Source organism: Sus scrofa, chromosome 8 (genome assembly GCF_000003025.6).
Source record: "Sus scrofa isolate TJ Tabasco breed Duroc chromosome 8, Sscrofa11.1, whole genome shotgun sequence".
NCBI classification, from domain to species: Eukaryota; Metazoa; Chordata; class Mammalia; order Artiodactyla; family Suidae; genus Sus; species Sus scrofa.
The window spans coordinates 48,255,178-48,278,243 of record NC_010450.4 but is presented as its reverse complement, the minus strand read 5'-3'; the positions used below and the strand labels follow the sequence as shown (position 1 = coordinate 48,278,243).

Below are 23,066 nucleotides of genomic sequence, written 5' to 3'. Positions count from 1 at the left end.
AGCCACAGCAATGCCAGATTCAAGCCACATCTGTGACCTACTTCAAAGCTTGCAGCAACGCAGGATACTTAACCCACTGAGTGAGGTCAGGGATTGAACCCACATCCTCATGGACACTATGTCAGGCTCTTAACTTGCTGAGCCACAATGGGAACTTCTAAGACAGGGCTTTCATTTACACCTGCTTGAAGATAAGTAATGGCCCTTGATTTTAAAAAGTGCTCAAGTGGGCTGCTGCTGAAATATTTACCTTCTAAAATATAAGTGCCCTTCTTATAGACCCAAGTGTTAGCCGGACTTATCACATGTGATATTTGAGCAGTGATATTTGATGTACTCAGAACTTCAAATCACTGGCTAGACTGTACTCTTAACTTGGTGGTCACATTCTTGACTGTCGGTTTAAATTCTCCACGGTCTTGTTTCTCAGTGTGGGTACTGGGAATCAAAAGATGATGTCTCACAGAGATTTTTATTGGAAAAGGGTTGGAGAAGAGACAAATGCTATGTAAACACAAAGAGATCATCATTTTTTACTGAATCTCAAGACACATGATGAATTCTGGACCTCGTTTGTTTGGTGTTAACATGAATTATATTAGTTTCTTTTCTCTGAGTCAGCAGCAAGCTACCTAAAAGAACAAGCTTTTGGGGTGGTTTTTAGGCTAAGTCATCTCAATCTGTCAGCACCCTGAGGACTTGCTTCTGCAGTGAGCCCTAAGGGCTTTCTTGCATTTCGATGAGAAAAAGCATGCACGAGTCATTAATAATATAGACAAGGCTGTCTGTTATATTTATTTATTTTCCAGCTTGTACAAACTGGATGTAGAAGCATAAACATAGTACATTTCTACCATTTTCAACAAAAATATAACCAATATGTACAATTATTGTATTAAAAATACAAAAGGGATACAGACTCCACCAATGTCTTTCTAAAAGACATACAGGTACAAGTAGTATCAAAAGTATGAGGAAATCACCAGTTAATTGTACATTCTGCACTTGACGTCACAGAGCGAACTGAGGTTACAGTCCTATGTTCTACGATTACTTAATGCTTAGATAACATTTGTGCAACTGTGTTGAGCTAGATTTCTGTCTTTCTATATGCACATGAGGTCCATAGCCTATATCAGAAAACTGGCAAAGAATGCATATTACATGTAAAATTACAAATGCCTCATTGACAATGTAATATATAAGCAAGTAGACAAATGCCATGATACAGAAGAGAATTATTAAATAAAGCACTGACATTTTTTGATACAGTGAAAAAACACTGCAATTTGACTTGTAAAATTGGAAGCTATTTACGTTTACCTACTGATCAATATGATCAGCTGAATTTAATGGAAAAAAAATCCAAGACCAGCAGTTCCTCACATCTGAGTACTACTCGGATTGGCAGCCTTCACTTTTCCGGAGTCTGTGCAAAAACAACACAAAAATAGAGCGGAGGGGTCATCTCAGTCCTTCTGGGGTTAATAGCAGCTGTGAGCAGGTGGTTGCTACACTTAGACCTTCTCTATCTCAGCGTCCGTAAAGCCACTCATGGGTCAGTCTCTGCGGACTCACCCGCTTTGCAAAGGCTGGCGTATTTCACCAGGTTTGGGATCTTTTTGATCTTTTTCAGCTTAAAGGCTTGTTTCTTCCCTAGTGCCGATCCAAACAGGGAGGCTGTCTTGAAAGAGCAGTATCAACAGCTGGCCCTAGCGCCAACATCCGGGCTGCTTTCACGGCAACGCTATCCAGTTATAAACGTTTCTCTTTAAAAACAAATGAAAGAATCCCTAAAACTAAGTGAATAGAAATCAAAGGAACATAATTTAAAGACATGTGGGGTTTGCCGTCCTACTTGATGGAGTGGGACACGCCCTCAAATGACACTGTCCTGCACTCCGTAAGGCTCAGACACAGGACACAAGAGCTCTCGTTCCCTCCCCCGGCCATGTGCAAACAGTTTTAGGGAAGAGCCCCACCCCAGGGGACGGAGGGAACGAGGGCCTTGGTGTCGAAGTAACTGGCTAAGGTCTCATGCTTCCAGGATCGGGCACTACACCGCATGGCCCCAAGGACACAGGAAGAGGGGCTGCATGCCAGGCATCCCTCCTCCCCACACTCTGGCCGGCATATTTGGTTTTTTAGAAACCCAGGCTGGGAACCCTATTTAAAAGGTTCAAAATAATACTGTAATCATTAAATGGATATAACATTTACTCTCTGAACACAATCTTTAAACTCATTTAAAAAAAAAAAAAAAAAGGAGGACATTGTAAACAAGTGGACGAGCACTGTACTCCAAGGATTTCATTGTTTTTCTTTGTCTTCCTTGGTGGATTAAAGGCCCCAAGTAGTTCAATGGCTAGCTTTTCTCACGATGCCAATGAAACCAAGTGCTAGGACTGGATGGAAATCTAGGAAGAAGGTTTTCAACAACCCTTCCAGGCGTGGAGAAATGCAGCCAGAGGGCATCATCTCGGCGATGACCTTGGAGTCTGGAATGGTACTGTGTGATGGAGCAGCAACGGGGAGCTCGGAGACTGCTGCGCTGTGCATTCAAGCAACAAAGTCGGAAAAGTGCCAGGGCGGTTTCTTCACAGTATTTCACATGCAAAGGGGACAGGGAGAGGGGAGAAGAAGCCCCATGCTGCTTTTAAGGCAGGGAAGGAGGCAAACTGGTCCACCATCCTCAGAGTGTGAGTTCCCAGGCTCCAACGCTAGGGGGCGTCCTCTTGTGCTCTCCTTCGGGTGGCTGACTCCAGGTTCAGAGAAGCCTGCGCCTCAAACAGCAGACACCTGTTCATCTTCTGCTAACATAACCACGAGAGAAAGAAAAAGAATCAATGAGCAAGCCAGTCCTTTTCTCATGCCTAGACAGAATACATGCACTACTGCGCTAAATAAAAATACTGTAACTATTGTAGCTATTCACTTAAAATCTTCATCTTTTTTCTACATAATGATTAGCAAAAAAGTTGTACGTATGATACACATCTTTCAATACAGACATACAATAAAAATACACTGTATATTTACTGATTGGAAATTTTTAATGGTAAATTCATTGAAAAAAGTTTAAAACATGTGACTGCTTTTTCAACCGTGTCCCCAGTTCAATAAAAAATGCGAGAGAATACAAAATGTCTTTTTTTCCTTTTTTTCAGTTTCCAAAATTCATTTTTTTATTTTTTATTTTTTTTGGGGGGGGGCGGCAAACCCATAGAGTGCATAAGTTCCCAAGCCAGAGATGGAACCCGGGCCACAGCAGCAACCAGGCTGGATTCTTGCTGAGCTACCAGGGAATTCCAGCACGTGACTTTTAGTAACATACACTCGCATACACATAAAAAAATCTAGAAGGATTTATAACAAAACGCAGATAGTCATTATCTGCAAGTGGCAGGATTAAAAGTAATTTCCATTCATTGTGGCTTGCTTTTTTCTATCATGATTATTTGCAGAATAAAACATGTTAAACTCAAAATTTTTTAAAAAGGGGTGGAGGGGGCAGCACGGTCTCCCCACTGATCCTCACCCCAGCACGGCCAGCCAGGCGTGCACAGGGAAGGCAAGAAAGCTCTGGAGAAGGGGGTTTCTTTCTCAGACTTTCTTTTGGACTCACTACAAGTCCAAACACAACATGTCCGCTGGCAACCGAGGATTAGGAAGGAAATGCAGGCATGCACACGCTACCACAAGGGACCCGCCTGCAATCTCTGGGTATTTCTCAAGCCATTTACGAAAGAGTGAAATGAGACGCATCACCCCCCACGAGAAAGCAGGCAAAGCAGGCGCCCTAAGCGCGTTCCTGAGACTGTCTACATCTAGAGCTGGAAAGCAGCGCTGCCTGATGCTCAACTGCAGCGGAAGCGGAAGCGGGCACGCGGGGCAGGGCCGCGGGGAAGCACATGTACCGTCCTCCTCGGCGGCGAGGCCCGGGGGCGGGCAGGGGCCAGGGCGCGGGTCGCCGTCGCCGGGCCGGTGCCACTGAGGCCGCGGGGCGGGCCTGGCGCTGCCCGGGGCGGGGGGCGCCGCAGGGTCAGCCGGCCGCGCCAGCATCCTGGAGCGCTGCAGCGCCACGGTGTAGTCTGGGGGCTTCCGCGCCGGGTGCGGGTGGCCCTCGGGGAAGTCGGTGATGGGGATGCCCACGTAGCCCGGCGGGGTGGGCGGGGGCTCCCGGTACCGGCCCTCCTTCCTCGCTGCAGGAAAGACAAGCGCCGCCGTTACAAACACTGGGGAAGTAATTGCCTGCCACACATGCTTATCAGAAATGATGGAAAGCGTTATTAGCATGGCGCACACGGGGCAAGAGCATAGGTGACCGTGTGCGGCGGGGTGGGGGTGCAGGCGGGGCAAGGACGTTCACCAGTGTCATCTCCAGGCCAGGGGATAACGGTGACAGGAGCAACTAAGCCATCTGAGTACCTATTACTCTAAATGACTGACTGTAAATCGTCTTTGCCCATCACGTAGAAACTAGGTTACCACCTAGCCCTGGGGGTCATTGCAGAGACCCAGCAAAAGGAACAGAAAAGACCCCCAGTTCCACTCTTGGAATGCAGGATGGGTGCCTAGTGGAGGTTCCTTCCCCTCTCCCGCCCCAGGCCGGCTGCTCCTCTTGGCTGGGCAGTGACCCTCACCAGGCAGAGGATCAATTCCACCTTACTTTCTGGTCTTGGGCCTCACTCCGGAAAACGGGGAATCAAAATAAATTTGGGAGAGTAGTAGAAAAGATGATGCAAATTAAATAACTTAAAGCTATGTGTATGTCATGGATTAATTTTTCTTAAAACCCTTTTATTAATGTCATGACTTAAAACATGAGTCTATGAAGGCAACTAAAATCAAAGTTTTACCTGGACTTTCTATACTCAACTGTGAGGAACTTAAATCATTTTTCTTTCCTTTGTAATAAAAATTGAGTATTAGGTGGTTGAAAGAAAGTGTTTTTCTATTTGCAATCACCAAGACATGGAAGCAACCCATTTGACCATCAACAAATGAATGAATAAAGATGTGGTACAAATACATAATGGAATATTACTCAGTCATAAAAAAGAATGAAGTATCACCACTTGCAGTGACATGGATGGACCTAGAGATTATCATACTAAGTGAAGTCAGAGAAGGACAAATATCATATGATATCACATATATGGAATCTAAAAAAATGCAAATGAATTTATTTACAAAACAGAAATAGAGTCACAGACATAGAAAAGAAACTTACGGTTACCAAAAGGGAAAGGGGGGAGTGATAAATTAGTAGTATGGGATTAATAGATACACATTACTATATATAAAATAGATAAGCAACATGGATTTACTGTGTAACAGAGGGAACTATATTCAATATCTCTAATAACCTATAATGGAAAAAAAATCAGAAAAAAATATAACTGAATCACTTTGCTGTACACCTAAAACTAACACAATATTGTCAATCACCTATACTTCCAAAAAAAAGTGCTTTATAAATTGCAACCTAAGAATAGATATTAACTACTCTCCTTATTCATCTTGAAAGGATATAAATTTGACACCCACCCCATGACTATTTACATGATAAAATAACTATAATTTCTCTAATAAAAGTGGTGTCTTCAAAGGTTAAATTCCAGAATTTCTCACTATATCCTATAATGTATCCCTACACTCCAATTATGCAGACGTTGAACATGCTATAGAGAATAGAGATAGGATTAAGGGAACATTAAGACTTCATAGCAGAAACAACAGCACAGAGTGACAGCATCTTTGGTGTACTTAAGAATTAGCTAAGCACTCGTCTTCTAAGTGCTTTGCATAGATTTCCTTTAATCCTCACACCAACTGTATGGTAGAAATTATTAAACTCACTTTACAGGTGAGGAAACAGACACAGTTCCTTGCCCAATGTCACAAAGCTAGGAAAATGGCAAAGCAGGGATTCAAACCCCAACCTGCCTGGCTCCCAAGCTTTTACTGAATTCTCTCCTAACACCCTCTCCTCGTTCTGCTGTGGGCAGAGAAAATTTGTTTAGCACAGAAATAGTTTATCTGCATAACATCAGTAGAAGATTTAAGGGCTGCACCTGTGGCACTTGGAAGTTCCCGGAGCTAGGGGTTGAATTGGTGTTGCAAATGGGACCTACACTATAGCCACAGCAATGCCGGATCCTTAACCCACTGAGCAAGGCCAGGGATTGAATCTGCATCCTCACAGATACTATGTTGGGTTCTTAACTTTCTGCGCCACGATGGGAACTCCCAATAGAATATTCTTGAATATGCAGAGTGTAAACTTCTAAATACAACTCAAGGGTACAAAATAAAATAATAAAATATTTAAAACAATTTCTCCAATTAAACAAAAAATTCTTCCTCTAGAGAGAGAATGGCCATCCTACCTGATAATTTTCAACTGAGAAGATGAGTATCAGGCCAGGTAACACCCATAACCACAAGCTGCTGATGTAGACAGCTAAGATGCACTCTGTGTTGGAAGCTATGACATGGACTTACTTGGCCAGGGAGCCTGGGCTCATAACACTCTTCATTTCAAAAGCCCAATTCGATAGCTAATTTGGAAGCCCTTCACAGTGATACATGGGCAGGACCACACACATATACCTTCACTTTGAAATAAGCTGGAGTAAAGCCGTGACCCAGACACAACAGAGCCTGCAGTCTACTTACCAATGAGCCCCTTGGCAGTGCCTGGTGTCACTGCCATGTGAGTGGGCACGGGAACAGGCTTGGCTTCTTCCGTGGTCACAGACGTCACACTGCTGCTTTCAGCTTCAATGCAAACGTCCTTCCCCCCTCGTCGCTTGATGGTGCCTGTGTCCCCTTCTGAGTCCTCTCCCCAGTACCCTGTGGAAGATGCCCAGCTTGCCCGGGACTGGGCCTGATCAAGGCTCTCTCTGCTTTGATTCTGCCTGCTGTACTTTGTGCTGTGGTCAGAAAACATGATTTGGTCCATATGGCTGCTCGAGGCCCATAAGCCTGCGGGGTCCCCTGAATAGTCGAAGTGAGTGTGCCCAAAAGGGAGTGTTTCCCAGCTCCTCTGGTGCTGGATGGTCTGTATGTTGTCGTGGGAACCACTTGAGCATGACGTCCAGCTCCCTCGGCCACTGTCAGCAGCATCCAGGGAGGCTCGGTCCCCCTGGTCTTGGGACAGTTCCTCTGTGCTTGGAGAAAAAATCACGGTGGCTGTGGCGTACAACCCCCGGCTCTCAGACACTGGCACACAGGACCTAAGGGGCCAAGAGAAAAGAAAAAGAAAAAAATGAAGGGGAAGAGAGGGAGGGGAGGGGAGAGCAAGAGTATTAACTAACACATTTATGATAAATCCAAAACACTTTTTCCTGGAAAGGTGGCTTCCTCTCATCCCAAGAAGTGGGTGAAAGCCCCACCAGACTGAGTTACAGCAGCCCATTCCATCCTGTCTAGTTTCCTCCCCTTGACACTCTTTGGTGGTCCAGTGGTTAGAGTTCCATTTCCTCCCCGGATTGTTACCACCACATCAACACACAGGGAAAGAACGACAACCTGCTCACAAGGAAGGAACATTCTCCTTGCAAAGCTCAACACCATCTGATTATTTTGGGAAGGCGGCCCCTAGGTAACACATCCCAGAGTCAGCTCCTGCCTTGGGCACAGGACAGACCTGTTCCAGCAAGGCAGAGCCTTAACTCGAGGGAGTCGCCGGGCAGCAAGAACTCAGTGTTTCATCACGTGGAACTGTGGACACGAGGACTGGGATAGGAGACCACCCCTAGGCATCATGTAGGTAAAGGGAAAGGCCTCCGGGGAGGAAGCTGGAAGAAGGATGGGGTGGGGGGGTGCGAAAAAGAAGGGGAGTCCCTACCCCAGGCTGTACTGGTCAGGCTCTAGCACCGGCCGCCTCTCTACTAGGCTGACCGAGTGCCTCTGGCGCCGTTCTTCTGGCAGCGAGACTGGCACTGAGTCAAAGGAGGAGTTGCTGACGAGGCTGGAACGTGAAGAAATCTCACTGTGACCAGAGTCTGAGAAGTTATCCACGGTTCCACTGGGAGCCAAAGTATAGCCTGCATGAGGAACATAGCATTCATTAGACCCTGTGGGTTTGCAGCATGAAGGTGAAGTCTGCCCACTGGTGATCCAGGGGCATCACCATGAAAATGGAGGTAAGCATTTTACTTAGGGACACCTGGTGACTGAAATATGGTCAATTTTTACTCCATTGGTGTTTAACGTGTTTAACAAGAGTTGAGAGAGAAAAAAAAAAAAAAACATTGTTACATGAGTCAGGAATTGATGCAGAAATCATGGCACTACTCTACTATTCTTAGTTCTCTTCAATATAAATACTACTACATGAGTCTATATAAAAGAAATGATGAAGAATCTAGGAAGACATTTAAAAATGTTTTTTTTTTCCTCAAACTGCAACCAGTCAGTTTGTTTTCAATGGAATTTTCATTTTTAGAACTCTATGGCATAGAATAACTCAACTGGAAAAATCTGCACTACAATTTTAAGTGGACACATGAATAAGAAATAAGAATTGAGGAAGATAATCTGTGGATTTTTGCCATTTGATTTTTCAACATTGTTATATTGGATAAATCACATAAAAGCCAGTTGTTTGGAAGGATGTAATGTAAAAAATCTCCGTTTTGTCCCTGGAACATCACTATGTCTAAACAGGTGTCCATTTTTTTGGACTGAAGGACCCCGTAACTCTCCTTTGTTGCTAAAAATAATTCTGAAAGTTACAAAGGAAGAGAGGTTGGTCTTGACATTTTTTCCCCCTTTTTCGGCCATACCCGCAACATATGGAAGTTCCTGAGCCAGGGACTAAATCCAAGCCACATCTGTGACCTATGCCACAGCTGCAGCAATGTGGGATCCTTAACCCACTGCGCTAAGGTAGGAACTCCCTGTCTTGACATTTTTAACAAAAAAATCCAAATCACCTTTCTCAGTACTCATTTTTCTTACTAAGAATCTCATATTATTTAAAATACTGATTTTATATGATTAAATGTACACAATGTAAGATTTTTCAATGCTGCCCACCTAATAAAAAAACATTTGATCTAGAGCATCTACATGTACTTTCTAAAGAGCACTTCCACCCTCTCAGTGAACTCTTCATTCCTGATTTATTTTTTAAAGGTCACACAGGTCTTGATAAGATTTAATGTATTCATCTATGAAATGTCGTTTTATAAACCACACAGCAAGTTCTGACAGGCAAGATTTAAAGCCTTCCCTGAACAGTCTGTTCAAAAAATAAAAAAACATCTCTTGAAAACTAACCAGTCAGGTGGAGCACTTGACATTTGGATGAATTCTCTGTGTTCCTTAAGTAACGAGATGCCTGCTCTCTTCCCCACCCGGCTTGCAGTACTATAAACCCCACCTATTCCATAGGTCCGTGCTGCACTGTTATTCTTGTTACTGTTCTCACTTCTAAGAGAAGAGGGGGAACTGGTTAAGTCCAGCTGCCTGGAGACAAAGGATCCCAGCTGATTGCCACTGCCACCTAACAATGGGATGAAAAAAGAATTCAGATACACCCATGTAAGGAGGACAGAGAAACTGATACCCCCATAAAATGCACAGAACTACATTTTGCTTTGTAGAAGCAGCTACAAAGTAAAGCAGAAAAGGTGGGCTCCCGTTGTGGCTCAGCGGTAATGAACCTAACCAGTATCCATGAGGCTGCGGGTTCGATCCCTGGCCTCACTCAATGAGTTAAGGATCTGGCATTGCCGTGAGCTGTGGTGTAGGTCACAGACACAGCTCATATCCCATGTTGCTGTCGCTGTGGTGTAGGCTGGCAACTACAGCTCTGATTCGATCCCTAACCCAGGAACTTCAGTATGCCTCGGGTACGGCCCTAAAAAGATGTGAAGGGAAAAAAAAAAAAAAAAAGTAAAGCAGAAAAGGTATCTGTGGTGTCAGTGAAATCTAAAAATGTCTTACTCTCTTTGGCCTTCTTCTAGGGATGGCTGTCCTGGCTGTTTAGGGCCAGCTTACACCCATTCAATTAAAGGGTGGGAGAGAAAGTAATCCTGAGGGTTATGCAGCAGAAAATCATCTAGCATTTTAAGATCAGAAAGCATTAACATAAGGAGAGTTTGAGTCCCTAAAATTTAATCTCTTTAAAAATAAAACAAGACGGCAAAAAGAAAGACAATCAAGACCCATGTTAACACAATGAAAAAAATAAATCAGGAAGATATTAGTTTTTCTTATGTTTTTATCGCCCTTGACTCTGTAATGAATGCTATGTAATCATACGTAGTTAGAACAACTGTTAGTGTAAAAAGAATTATTTCCACACTTACAAACAATAGAGAACTTAAATGAATTTTGTAAATGCCTTATATAGTTATACCATTTTAATACTATTTATTTATAAATATAATATTAAAAAAATACCAAAATTCTCTCAAATTTATAAACTGAGGGGAGAAAAATCCACCGGGTATTATGCATCTGATCGTCTTAAGTGACCCTAATGTCAGAAATGATGTCATCTATAACTGGAATGCATTACAGCTGAAAGCACAGGTGACCCTGAAGGAAAAGAGTCAGGAACCCAGTCACCTTTCCTTGGAGAGCTCTGTGGGGAGGTGGGGGGAGAAGAGAGCTGGGAAGACGCGTTTGATATCGTGTCTTCTGCTGGTTTCTTGTGGCGCTCCAGGCTCCCTTCTTCAGACAAAGAAAGAATTTTCTTTAAAGCTTGTGGAGAGTTTATGCCTGTGAGAGAAAGAAAATAACTTCAGTACGCATTTCCAAGACTGCAAAGAATAACATTCGTTAACTAAAAAATCTTTTCTGTGTTAAGAGTCAATATTACGTTTCCTTTCAGCCCGTTTAGATTCTCGGTGATCTCTGTGCTCTTCAGTGTGAACAGAGAGCTCACAGGAGGTACAAGGTACCCATGGTCTGACTTCTGATATTTCACACTTGAGATCCTAAATCTTTACCACCCCCTTATTTAACAATATGTTTGATGACAAGGAAGAAAAAAGAGAGACAATTTGGAAATCTTTTAAGTTGGGATGAAAGCAATGTAGCTCAGAATATTTACTAGAACTCAGGTATGAATTGGAAACAGGTATTTTGGTGTTGTTGGGAAAAGCCTATGGGAAGCGGGAATGATGGCTAGAAAGTAAAGAGCCAAGAACCAATAGGAAGTGGCAAGAAAAGAGATGAAAAGAATGCTAGGAATTCTATGTTAATATTTGGTCAAATAAATGGTTGACAGAGAAGGTGGCGGCGGGCGGGCGGGGGTGGGAGGGGGAGGGGATGGACAAGCCAGAAAGTTCTACGTCTCAGAAACTACAGGAGATGTTTATAGAAGGGAGTGATCCAGCATCAAGTGTACGATCAAGGAGGATGAGACAGAAGAAAAAGGATTACATGAACCAATACAAAGCAATTTTTCTTTTTTTTGGCCTGGCAACATGTGGGAATTCCCAGGCCAAGGACTGAACCTGTGCCACAGCTGTAACCAGTGCCATAGCAGAAATAACACCAAATCCTTAACCCATTTGAGCCACCAGGGAATTCCCCAATATAAGGTGATCTTTTTTTTCCCCTAAAAAAATTTCCCCTTTTAGAAATGAGGGAGACACAGTAAGATATTTTTATTAAGCTTGTAGTATTATTATGAGGCACTATTTATCAACTACCTTATTTCGAACAACAAAGAGACACCAGGGAAGGGGTTATAGGTTGAAACTACCTCAATGAATATTAATGTTCTTATACCTAAAAGAATCCATTAAAAAGGAGGCAGCGAAATTTAACAAAGACTTAATCTTTCATCTGAATGCAAGTGTTTGATCTATTTTAATACAATCTTTTAAAAATCACTTTTAAAGCAATCTTTTAATTTCATGCAAAGATATTGATATACAAAGGATACATGAAAATACCAGCTACACTACAGCTATGTGAATGAATAGATTTGATTTAGAAAAAACTTCCAAGTCAGCATCATACATAGATTCAGAAAGTGCTGCCTTCCAACTACATAGATGGACGTGAAAATGCTACACCCTGTTGCATTTCAAAAGTACCTCTAGTGATGACAGAGACACTAATATTGAAAAGGCAGACAGTATTCGGAACAAAATATATTTGAGGAATGGGGGGCAGCATCTCTAAGATACTTAAAGTATCTTAAGTATCTATTAAAGTATCTATTAAACCATCCTAAGAAGACAGGACTATTTCATTCATCTTTTCTAAAGTTCATAAATTCAGAGAAGCTTAAATGTGCTAGACAGAGATTCTGTCTGGGAAAGTGGGGGATGGCTTTCTCTCCAGCACACCTCCATGTGGACTAACAGGCTGAGTTCAGCTAAGAGGTAAACTGACAGATTTCCATGAAAGAAGCTTGATGTCACTTACATGTGGAGTCTAAAATAGGGCACAAATGAGCCTATCCACAGAACAGAAATACGCAGGCATAGAGAACAGATTTGTGGCTGCTGAGAGGGGAGGGGGAGGGATTGGCATGGATGAGGAGTTTGGGGTTGATAGATGCAAACTATTATATTTAGAATGAATAATCGATGAGGTCCTACTGTATAGTACAGGGAACTATATATAGTCTTCTTGGGATAGAACATGATGGAAGATAGCATGAGGAAAAGATTGTATATATCTGTATAACTGGGTCACTCTGCTGTACACCAGAAATTGACACAACACTGTAAATTAGCTATACTCTAATTTTAAAAAAAGAAGCAGCGCAATATAAAAGAGGTAACAGAAGTCAACCTGCACAAGACGCAGGAATGTAAGAATATTATAAAGACAGTGGACAAAAGAACATTAATTCAGTTCATCTGGGATAGGGGAGCAACAGACTTTCAAAGAGGAATTGTCGAGGAAAGGGGAGATGTTTCACTCTCCCTCAAACTCAACACATGGGACACATGCTGATCAGGAGGAAGGAGCAGATGGCTGAGCCTATGAAGGATCCACTCAATTCCTGCCTGAAACAACTGGGGGAAACTAGATCAGTTACCAACACCCTATTTTATTGGAGTGAACTCTTTGCTGCTATCTGTTTTTAAGAGTTCCTTCCTATTATCAAAATTGTTTCATTACACATATATACATGGAAAAAAGCAGACCACTTTATGAAAAATAATTTTGTATCATTTACATAAAGGGACTAAACTAGTCAACACATTACCTTTTTGGGGGGGCCTTACCCATGGCACGTGAAAGTTCCTGGGCCAGAAATGGAACCTGAGCCACAGCAGTGACACTATCAGATTCTTAATGGCTAGGCCATCAGGGAACTCCCTCAAAACATTACTTTTAACAGGAAATGAAGCATGGTTTGGCTCCTTTAACATTCAGGAACTGATCGTATTTTCCTCCCAAGTTACAGAATCGGTGATTCGACAAATGAGAATTTACCTCCAGACAAATCATTTTGCTTTGGAACATTCTGCCTAAACTCTAGCAACTCATCAATCATAAGGCAAAACTAGTTTACGTAAGGTATACGGACAAAGCAGCCTCTGCACTCATTAAGAATTGAAGGAGTAAAAGCATCCTTTTCCCATTTTATGCCTCTGCCCCCCATGGCAAATGAGCATGGCAAATGAGCATGATTAAATGAGATGGCTTTATAAAGACAGTCCTCTTCCACAGGCACATGTAAAGTTTCACTTAGCGAACATCAGGGGCAGACAAATATGAGACGAAGTTACCCAGGATGAGCATTGTTTCCTACTCTGAAAAGCACGACAGTGAACAGGGCCAAAAGAGGATGTGACCTCGGTCACTTACCAAAAGGTGGGAGATCCTTTACAGGAACTTTCTTCCGTGAAGGATAGAGGGACACGGCAGGGACCTGCAGTCCTTGGTTCATTTTATGTGGCAGGGGCTGCGGCTGTGGTGGTGGCTGGGGCTGCGTTTTCTGCTGCGACCCTGCCCTCGGGGCCACAGGAGAGGTCTCGGATTTGACAGGCTTTTTGTCACCAGGATTCTTCGGCACTGATAATTGTTCAGTTTGAAAAGAGAACAAGAAATTTAAGATATTACCGGCTACGAAAGGATAATTTTAGAACTGTGTGAGCATTTCCTGCATTAGAACTCTAAAATGTGTATCTTTCTACCCTTTGTCTATAAAGGACATAAACAGGGGTGGATGGAGAACCCTAGATACAGAAAAGAGGCGTGATGGGACAACGATTTACTTTATGAGACTAGCCATCTCAAAGGATGGTTATATTATTAAACACCACATTAAAAATAAAACAGAAAAATGTGGATAATTCAATGTTATGTACATTTATAAAGAAACACACATCTATGATAAAAGCTACAACAGGAAAATTGTTAGGAATTACTTTTCTAAGATGGCATTCCTTGACATGGGTGCACTTATTAGTTTTAATTTAGTAAATAATATTAGCTGTAATCTTTCAACTATCAAATTCTCACTTCTGTGGGATAGAATTATCTATGTGGCTAATAGCAGCCAATACTCCTTAAGTATTATACTGACTGTACAATTCCACAGCAGATAGAAAGCAAACCAATTAAACAGGGCAGTTAAATGCTGGTTTTGAAGTGTGTTAATATCCATAACAACTCAACAGCATGTTATACTTCCTCCATTTTATACATGAAGAAGCTAAGGATTAAGGAGTTCGGGTAACCTGCCAAAAGTTACACTGTTAGTACAAGGAACAAACAGGATTTGAATTCAGCCCAATGGACAAGGTCTTCAACATGACACACGGTGCTTGTGCAGTGTCCTGGATGACTCCGATGACCCGAATATTCTCAAATTACCTAAGGTTTAAGCTCTATGGAGGGTATCTTCAAACTTGCCCATAAAACACCCCAAAGAGTCCTAGCAGAAAATACCTCTTACAAATACAGGTGCAAAGAAAGAAAACAGCCCCCACCTCTGGCCTGGCCAGACTTTTAAAGGCTGGGAAGCTACACATGAAGCAGCGTTAGGGTTCACTGTGGAACAGAATTACTGCCTAAAGTGGAGCTGAACTTACTGCTGGGGGCTGGCAAGGCAGAGGGTGGCAGAGGCAGCCAGCACACCAGGCTCCATGCCCTTCTCAGGAAGCAGCTTTGTGAGAAAACCGGTGATAAATAGCAGCTGCACCACCAACTTCCCAACTCCCGCCCCGGGGTCCCTTGCCTGCAGTCTGGCTGCATCATGATAAAACCAACAGTCCCCTGAAGAAGCCTTCGGTGGTCCCCTGGCGCTTTCGAGGAGCAGGCTAGTGGTCCCGAGATGGGTATGCACCACCTCCACACTTAGCCAGTTCATTCAGCACCTGCCCCCTGGGGTGCCACAGGCCAACCTGTGACCTGCACTCCTGATCGCATCCCTGGCCATTTTCTAGAGACACTCACACGTGTTGGTTGCTGGCTCGCACTGTAGCGACAATGTCTGCAGGCTCTCCTCATCCATCTCGAGCTCCAGGTTGGACAGGTACTGCTTCACTTTTCGAGCCATTTGGGCATCTTCATAAAGCTTTTTGGCATTGAGGAAGGAGCTACGGCGCACCCGCTTTTTGTGGCCGCCTGTCTGAGCAACGTCTAGCACTGTTGCGTTTGTACTACCCTGGCTGAGAGACCTGGAAGACGAAAGGGCAGATAGGCAGCTCGCTCTAGTACCGGACCCTCTCTCCACCTGGAACTTACACGGAGTCTGTACAGAGTCTACGTTCAGTAAGTCACCTGCCTCATTCTGGTAAGCAAACCTCTTTCAGAGGAATACAGACTAACTCAGATTCCGAATTTTTTTCAAGTTAAAAAAGAATCATACATATACTATATGCATACATAGATGTTTGGCACCTGCTCTGTTCCAACTAGAAAATTCTACTTTTCTCTTCTCTAGAGCATTAAAGGCAGTTCTCTCATGGAAGCCAGCAAATTTTAATGATTATATATAAAAGCTCATGCAAGAATACGGCTACACTCATTAGGAGCGACATCAAACTTCTTTTTCCTAAAGAGGATGTCTTACATGGATTTAAATTAATTTAGCCACAATGCTCACAATTGTTCTCTTATTGCTTGGGTTAAATGTAGTGAGTTTTTCAAGTAATATGGTCAATCTGTTAATAAAATGGTCATGCAAATGTAAAATCATATATATAGAAACTAGCACATGAGTTGTTAAGAATTATTTTTTTAAAAGAATTGGTTTATAGGATGAAAACAGTAGTTAGTTGAGCTGTAAAAAATTTAGTTTTAACACTTAGGGGCACTTTTTATATTGCATATATTTACTTCTCAAAAATCTGTGCAATAGTATTTAAATTGCACAATTTTTTCTTCTAACATCCTTCCACCCCTCACCCCAGCCAGGTTAGACCCTTCTCATTTTAAAACACACCAATCATATCAAAATAAAGTGTTTTTAGAAGCTCAGGAGTATGCCTGGCCTACGGTCCCTGAAACAACCATCAGTCATTTCCCAGCTCGCATGGGTCATGACCTCAAAAGCAGAAGCCCCCGTAGATTAAACTTGAAGTCAGTTTGCCAACTCAAATTCTGCTAGAGCAGGAGGGTTAAGGAAAAAAATGCAAAAATGCGAAGCTTCAGAAAATGCAGCAGGTAAGAAAACAAGGCCATGAGCAGGATGAGAGCTGTGTGGGTGTGCGCCACTTACCCCAAGCTCCTCCACTTCTTCTTCCTGTAAGTGAGAGCCACGGAGGTTGAAGCATGGGTGTGAAAGAGACAGAGAGATCACAAGCTCAGAGACAGAGGACTAGACTTCTGGATACGGCAGTACTAGGAGCCCACAATCGTTAAACTGCACTCTCCTCACACACGACTTGACCAGCAATAGTGTCCTGGCTCCGAAGACAAACATACTTAAACATTTCGGTCTAAAAACTCTTGTTCTCTCCTTCCCTAGCTTCATCATTTTTGATGGCCCTGACCGCTAAATCCATTGTGTGGATAGTGACACGATACTGTTTGAATTGTTTATGTATTTTAGTTCATACTATCAATTCCGAGCTTTAGCTCTGCAAGTCAGTGTTCTGAAAAATAAGGAATAGTTGTGCCTTGTGTTTGATGAAAAATGAGAGACAGGCTGTTTTCACTGATGTGAAACAAGACATTCGTTCCAAATGACAGCTCAGTGGGGATTCTCCACACACCCTAATAAATTTTGCCCCGCTAAAAATGGACGCATTCAAAACTTTCTCATTTAGGAGGCAGGTCTAAGCTCAACCTTCTCTAACCCCATGGGTGCCACCGAGGAAGACACACTTACCGAGTCCTGAACATGAGGGCAGGGTCCATATTAACGGAGGCCATGCGGCCAACATGACGAATTTCTTTTGCAATCATTCGTAGTTTCTCAAAATTGACCAGCCCATCAACTTTAGAGTCATTTCCTGGAATTGGCAAAGTAAAAGGGAGTCCTGTGGCATATATCCCATGCTTCCACAAGTGGAAGACTTCTCCATGTACGGAATCTACAGATTTATAACCCTCTTGAGGGTCATAACAGACCATCTCTGACACTTTTCAAGACTTTCTTCTGACAACTCTGAAATCAATGCATGTTTTTATTTTTATTTCTTATTTTTTGTCTTTTTAGGGCTGCACCTGAGGCATAGGAAGCTTCCCAGGCTAGGGGTCGAATCGGAGCTGTAGCTGCCAGCTTATACCACAGCCACAGCAACTCAGGATCTGAGCCGCATCTGCGACCTACACCACAGCTTATGGCAACACCAGACCCCTGACCCACTGAGCAAGGCCAGGAATTGAACCTGCATCCTCATGGATACTAGTCAGATTCGTTTCCGCTGAGCCACGATGGGAACTCCCATGTGTGTTTTTTAATTTTCAAAATAACTAAGAACATAGTTTTAAATTAAGAGTGAAAGTGGAGAAGGTAGAGCATATATACACGATATATATTTGGTAGTTATCTACTTGACCTGCAAATATGAAAGCTACTTGAGCTTCATATTTACTTTTTAACTATTATTATCTTTGCAATGGTGGCACACACAGCATATGGAAGTTTCTAGGCCAGGGATTGAATCTAAGCTTCAGCTGTGGCAGCACTGGATCCTTTAACCCACTGCACCAGGTTGGGTATCAAACCTGTGCCTTCACAGCAACCTGAAGCACTATAGTTGGAGTCATAACTCACTACACCACAGTGGGAACTCCTATTTTTTTTTTTTTTTTTTTTTTAAAGCTGTGTCTGTTTTTGGCATACAAAATTCCCAGCCCAGGGAATGAATCCATGCCACAGCAGTGACAATGCTGGATCCTTAACCCACTAAGCCAGCGGGAACTCCCGTATTTATTTTTAATATTTACCTTCATGAAGGAAAGTGAGGTCCTTCTTGATAACTGGAAACAGGGGGATTATGGGAGGCTGTAGGTTTTGACTGTTGAGGACATTACGATATTTTGCCATGTTTCTGGAAGGATCAAACAAGTCTTGGAGATCTTGAAAGAGTTTTTCATATTTATTGGGGAGTTTTTCCCAGGTGGTACGTAGCCTCGCCACTGGGGCCAGGTTTAGGCCACTGAGAGAAAGCAAAAAACAGTGATACAAAATTAAATGACACTTTTTATGAAACAAACGAGGTAAAATGGTGATTGCGTATTTATTAACATAGGACACCTCTGTGTGAATGCTGTTATTATACACAGCAATTTACAGGATTCTTAAGAAACTCGATAATTCTGGGCAATGTAACTGGAGTATGGAAGCAGGGATGAGGCCGAGGGGTTTCACTCCTCTCCCTTTTTTACCATCCTGGCCTGTGTACTGTGAGCAAAACAACTAGAAGGCCCAGTATTGTGAGGGCAGGACTGTGTTTTGTTTTTGTCTCTATACAGAGGAGTGCTGGCACCAAACAGGCATTCAATAAAAAGCCTGGCCAAATATCCTATGGTAATAACATGCAAAAAAAGCCATAAGAATAATAAGACTATGATCCAACTCCTAGACTGAAAAAAAATGACTCAATAATCACCGTCAACATCAATATTGTTCACTGTTCCAGTTAGTATTTTCTTCCAGCCTCAATGTAAACACTCACAGGGGAAGAAAATACATTTACTAGGCATCTATCTGCTTTGTGCTGGTTGATAGAACTCCACAGACATTATAGCATTTAACTTGCTTGATAACTCTTTGGGTCACTGTTATCTCATAGAGAAATAAGCTGATGTTCTGAAAAATTCAATTAATTTGCCCAAAGTCACAGAGCTGAAAAAGTGGCAGACAGAGCTTTTCTGGGCTCTAAATCAGCAGAAAAGAGATTTTTTCTTTAATTGAAATATATTTGATTTACAATGTTGTGTCAGTTTCAGGTATACAACACAGTGATTCATTTTACATCTATTTTTCTATATATGTTTATCTATATAGGTAGATATATAGTTATTCTTTTCCAGATTCTTTTCCCTTATAGGTTATTACTGAATATTGAGTATAGTTCCCTGTGCCATACAGAAGGTCCTTGCGGTTATCTCTTTTATAAATAGTGTGTATACGTTAATCCCAAACTCCTTATTCCTTCCCACCCTTTCCCCCTTTGGTAACCATAAGTTTTCTCTGTGGGTCTGTTTCTGTTTTGTAAATAAGTTCATTTTTATCTTTTTTTTGGTCTTTTTGCCATTTCTTGGGCCACTCCTGTGGCATATGGAGATTCCCAGGCTAGGGGTCTAATCGGAGCTGTAGCCGCTGGCCTACGCCAGAGCCACAGCAACGCAGGATCCGAGCCGAGTCTGCAACCTACACCACAGCTCACCACAATGCCAGATTCTTAACCCACTGAGCAAGGGCAGGGACCGAACCCGCAACCTTATGGTTCCTAGTCAGATTCGTTAACCACTGTGCCACTATAGGAACACCATATCTTTTTTTTTTTTTTTTAAGATTCCACATGTAAACACTGTCATATGATATTTGTCTTTGTCTAGCTTACTTTGCTTAGTATGATAATCTCTAGGTCCATCCATTACAAGAGATTTTAAACTAGGGATTGAGATTAGGATTCAGAGACAAAGAATGGCTAGATACGAGTCAATGAAAAACTACTATGCTCATACAAGGTACACGGTTTTCCTGAATTTACATATATTTTCATCAGCAAAGGGACTTGGATCGCACGACTAACCGGCTCTCACCTGATGATTGCAAACATGGAGTTAAAATTCTTGCATTCCCGACAGTGGAGTGCTATCTTGATGAAGTGCTTAATGATCTTCATCCTCTTCAGCTGGTTTGTCTCTCTCAGGATTTCGGATGCCACCCAGAATGTTTCCTGGTTGATGACTTCTTCGAACTTCTTCAGGTTGGCACAGCTGGTTTTTGACTTGAGCTTAAACAGGTCGTCTATGTACTCCGTGGGCTCGATGTTGCGGAAGAGCTCAAAGTTCCGCATGGAGAGCTGTGTGGCCACCTCCACCGTGCTCAGCTGCAGCAGGGTGATCTGACTCTCTCTGAGCAGCTCCTGGGCGTCTTCATCTGAGCACAGGGTTTCTGTCTCCATGTTGTTTTTTAAGTAATACCTGTGAGAAACACAGAATTCACAGTCTCGGTGGCAGGCGCCTGACAGTCTCGGAAGGAATATTCTAGAACATTTGTGAACCGGCTCAGTGGAAGGAGGGAAGGACTCTTGTTTGCAGAGAGAGATGCCAGTAGCTGCCTCAGCCATGAGACCCCAGAACCGCATCTGGAAGCCACTGGTAGAAACTAACAAATCCCAAGGAATTTCCTTGGTACTAGGTTCAGCCCATTTTCTCCTGTCTCCCCTGCCTTCTCAAATATCTTTTTTTTTTTTGCTTTATGGGCATAAAACAGAATAATTCAAATGATCAGTTGAAATAAGAAAACAGGCTCCAACGGAGGAAGCAGGAGACAGCAGACACAGGTTATCACTCTGGTTCCCCAAAGAGGCTCTGTGGCTACTGATCAACCCAAGTGTATCTACCTATTTATTCAAATGCCAAAGAAATCTATAAACTGTTTCCCTCTATTTGATCCCAGGAGAACAATTCCAAGTCAGATTGTAACTTTTAAATATCTGATTAAAAGTAGGAGGGGCAGGTATCATTCCCATTTGTCGGATGTGGGGACAGAAGCTCCCATAGGTGGATGCAGCTGCACAGAGAACTCAGGAGTAGTGCTCCTTTGTCTCTATGAGCAACTTGTCGAAAACAGAATCCCCATGTTTGCTCTGTGATATTTTTTCCCCCGGCTTTTGCAGAAAGACGCTTTCCTTAAGCCAAATCCCATAAAGGAAGAAACAGAATGAGCGTAATGGCCCTGCCAAACTTTGTGCCGGTTTTGACAAAGCCAGCGTAAGAGCAGATGCATGCCTCAGCATTCACAGGTTTAAGGTACTCCATTTTGATTACTTGTGAAGCCAGTGAGGTGAATCTGTGTATGATTTTCTGGAATAATGCCTGTGAATCATGCATCTGCACCTCAGTGGAGATTTGCAGAACTCCACCATGACTACAAATGGGTCCATGTACCCTCAAATGGTAATGAGAAATGAAGACCTCAAACAACACTACCTGGTAGTGCTGGTGTTGGAAATTAAAGGTGAAGAGGAGTTAGAAGGTTCTGGTTGACAGCAGGAAAACAGAATTCAGAATGGATGAAGTCAGGTTTAGATAATATGAAAAAGTCAAGTGTACAATGAAACACTCCATATGTTGAGAAAATAAGAAAAACTGTGATTTATGAAAACACTCAATTTTCAGTTAAGTGCAGAAGAGCCAAAACCTAACTCCTTTTTCAACTTGCACTAATTTGTGATTTGAGAGTACTGATTATATATATCAGTAAAAATATGATTCAAGACCTGGCAAAATCAGATGCAGTGTTTTCTTGTAAGTACCTTGTGATAAAAGCACATAGGCAGCAGAAGACCAAGCTCTGAAGCAACTAAGGTTTGGTTCCAGGGTTAAGAATTTTTCATAGTGTTGTGAACAATAATAGGCAGCTTCAGATACCTCCGCTAAACAAACAAAGCTCCTAGAAAAGTCAGGTAGGCAGGAGCAAATGACATAGGATGTTGCTGGATGATGTTTATGGATGTGCATCCAGGAGAAAAGGCATCAAGCCCTCTGCCTTCTGCCAGTCTTGAGTCCTGACGAGAAGCAGGGGGCCCTCCTGACTGCTCCCTGGTGGGTGGCGACAATGGTAGGTCACCCCTTTTTGAACAAGTTCATAAGAGACCTCTGTGAGGGTCAACAATCACATGTGTGCTTTTCCCCTGAGACAGTAATTCTGGATAAATGCGAAAAACCTTCTTTTGAATCTGCAGGGGTACTTTTTTTGGGGGGGGGGGGTCTTTTTAGTGCTGCACCTTCGGCATATGGAAGTTCCCAGGCTAGGGGTCAAATCAGAGCTACAGCTGCTGGCTTGCACCACAGCCACGGCAACATGGGATCCAAGCTGCATCTTCGACCTACACTACAGCTCACAGCAATGCCAGATCCTTAACCCACTGAGTGAGGCCAGGGACTGAACCTGCATCCTCATGGATACTAGTTGGTTTGTTACTGCTGAGCCATGAAGGGAACTCCTGCAGGGGTACTTATTTTAAATACACTTTGAAAGGGTTCACCAGACTCTGATGTGGGTTAGAAGGAGGGGGTTGAGACTTCCAACAGGCTAGGGAGTGCATACCTTCCACTCAGCTGTATTCTGTCAGCAAGCTTGGAAAGCTGATCTGGAAGTCGTCTTTGTTTGATTACTCCCTCAGGCGTGACAGAGACTTCACAGAGTGAATACTGATCTGGGGTGGCAGTCACAGCAAACTCCCGGATGGCCTGAATGACCACCTCCTTTGCCGTGGTGTCCTTGCTGATCATGATGTATCGGCTTTGCTGATCAGCCCTAAAAACCCTTAACACTTGATCTGGCAGGTCTAGAGGAAGGAAAAGCCATACGTTAGTAGAAAGGGTTTTAGTGCATGGTATAACAATTAAGCAAAGCAATCTGAATAAAAAACTCCTCAGAAAAAAATAATGCTAAATTTTCATCTTTCTTGTACTTTTTTTTTTTTATGGCTACACCT

The 23,066-nt window shown here is 42.8% G+C and overlaps 1 protein-coding gene across 2 annotated transcripts in view; it reads right to left on the bottom strand.

Annotated features, from left to right (window-relative positions):
• The window catches only part of RAPGEF2 (Rap guanine nucleotide exchange factor 2), a 93,959-nt gene continuing 71,660 nt past the window's right edge, over positions 768–23,066 (bottom strand). Inside the window, exons 13-25 of one of the 2 annotated variants that reach the window (XM_021101305.1) lie at positions 22,676–22,916; positions 20,161–20,544; positions 18,337–18,548; positions 17,273–17,396; positions 16,661–16,684; positions 15,394–15,617; positions 13,801–14,007; positions 10,588–10,740; positions 9,395–9,517; positions 7,856–8,054; positions 6,682–7,241; positions 3,918–4,202; positions 768–2,813 (exon numbers count right to left, since the gene is read on the bottom strand). In XM_021101305.1, the coding sequence (XP_020956964.1) occupies positions 2,785–2,813; positions 3,918–4,202; positions 6,682–7,241; positions 7,856–8,054; positions 9,395–9,517; positions 10,588–10,740; positions 13,801–14,007; positions 15,394–15,617; positions 16,661–16,684; positions 17,273–17,396; positions 18,337–18,548; positions 20,161–20,544; positions 22,676–22,916 (2,765 nt within the window). In that variant the 3' untranslated portion in view covers positions 768–2,784. The remainder of the gene's footprint in view (positions 2,814–3,917; positions 4,203–6,681; positions 7,242–7,855; positions 8,055–9,394; positions 9,518–10,587; positions 10,741–13,800; positions 14,008–15,393; positions 15,618–16,660; positions 16,685–17,272; positions 17,397–18,336; positions 18,549–20,160; positions 20,545–22,675; positions 22,917–23,066) is intronic. The other variant, XM_013978701.2, reaches the window with a different exon arrangement.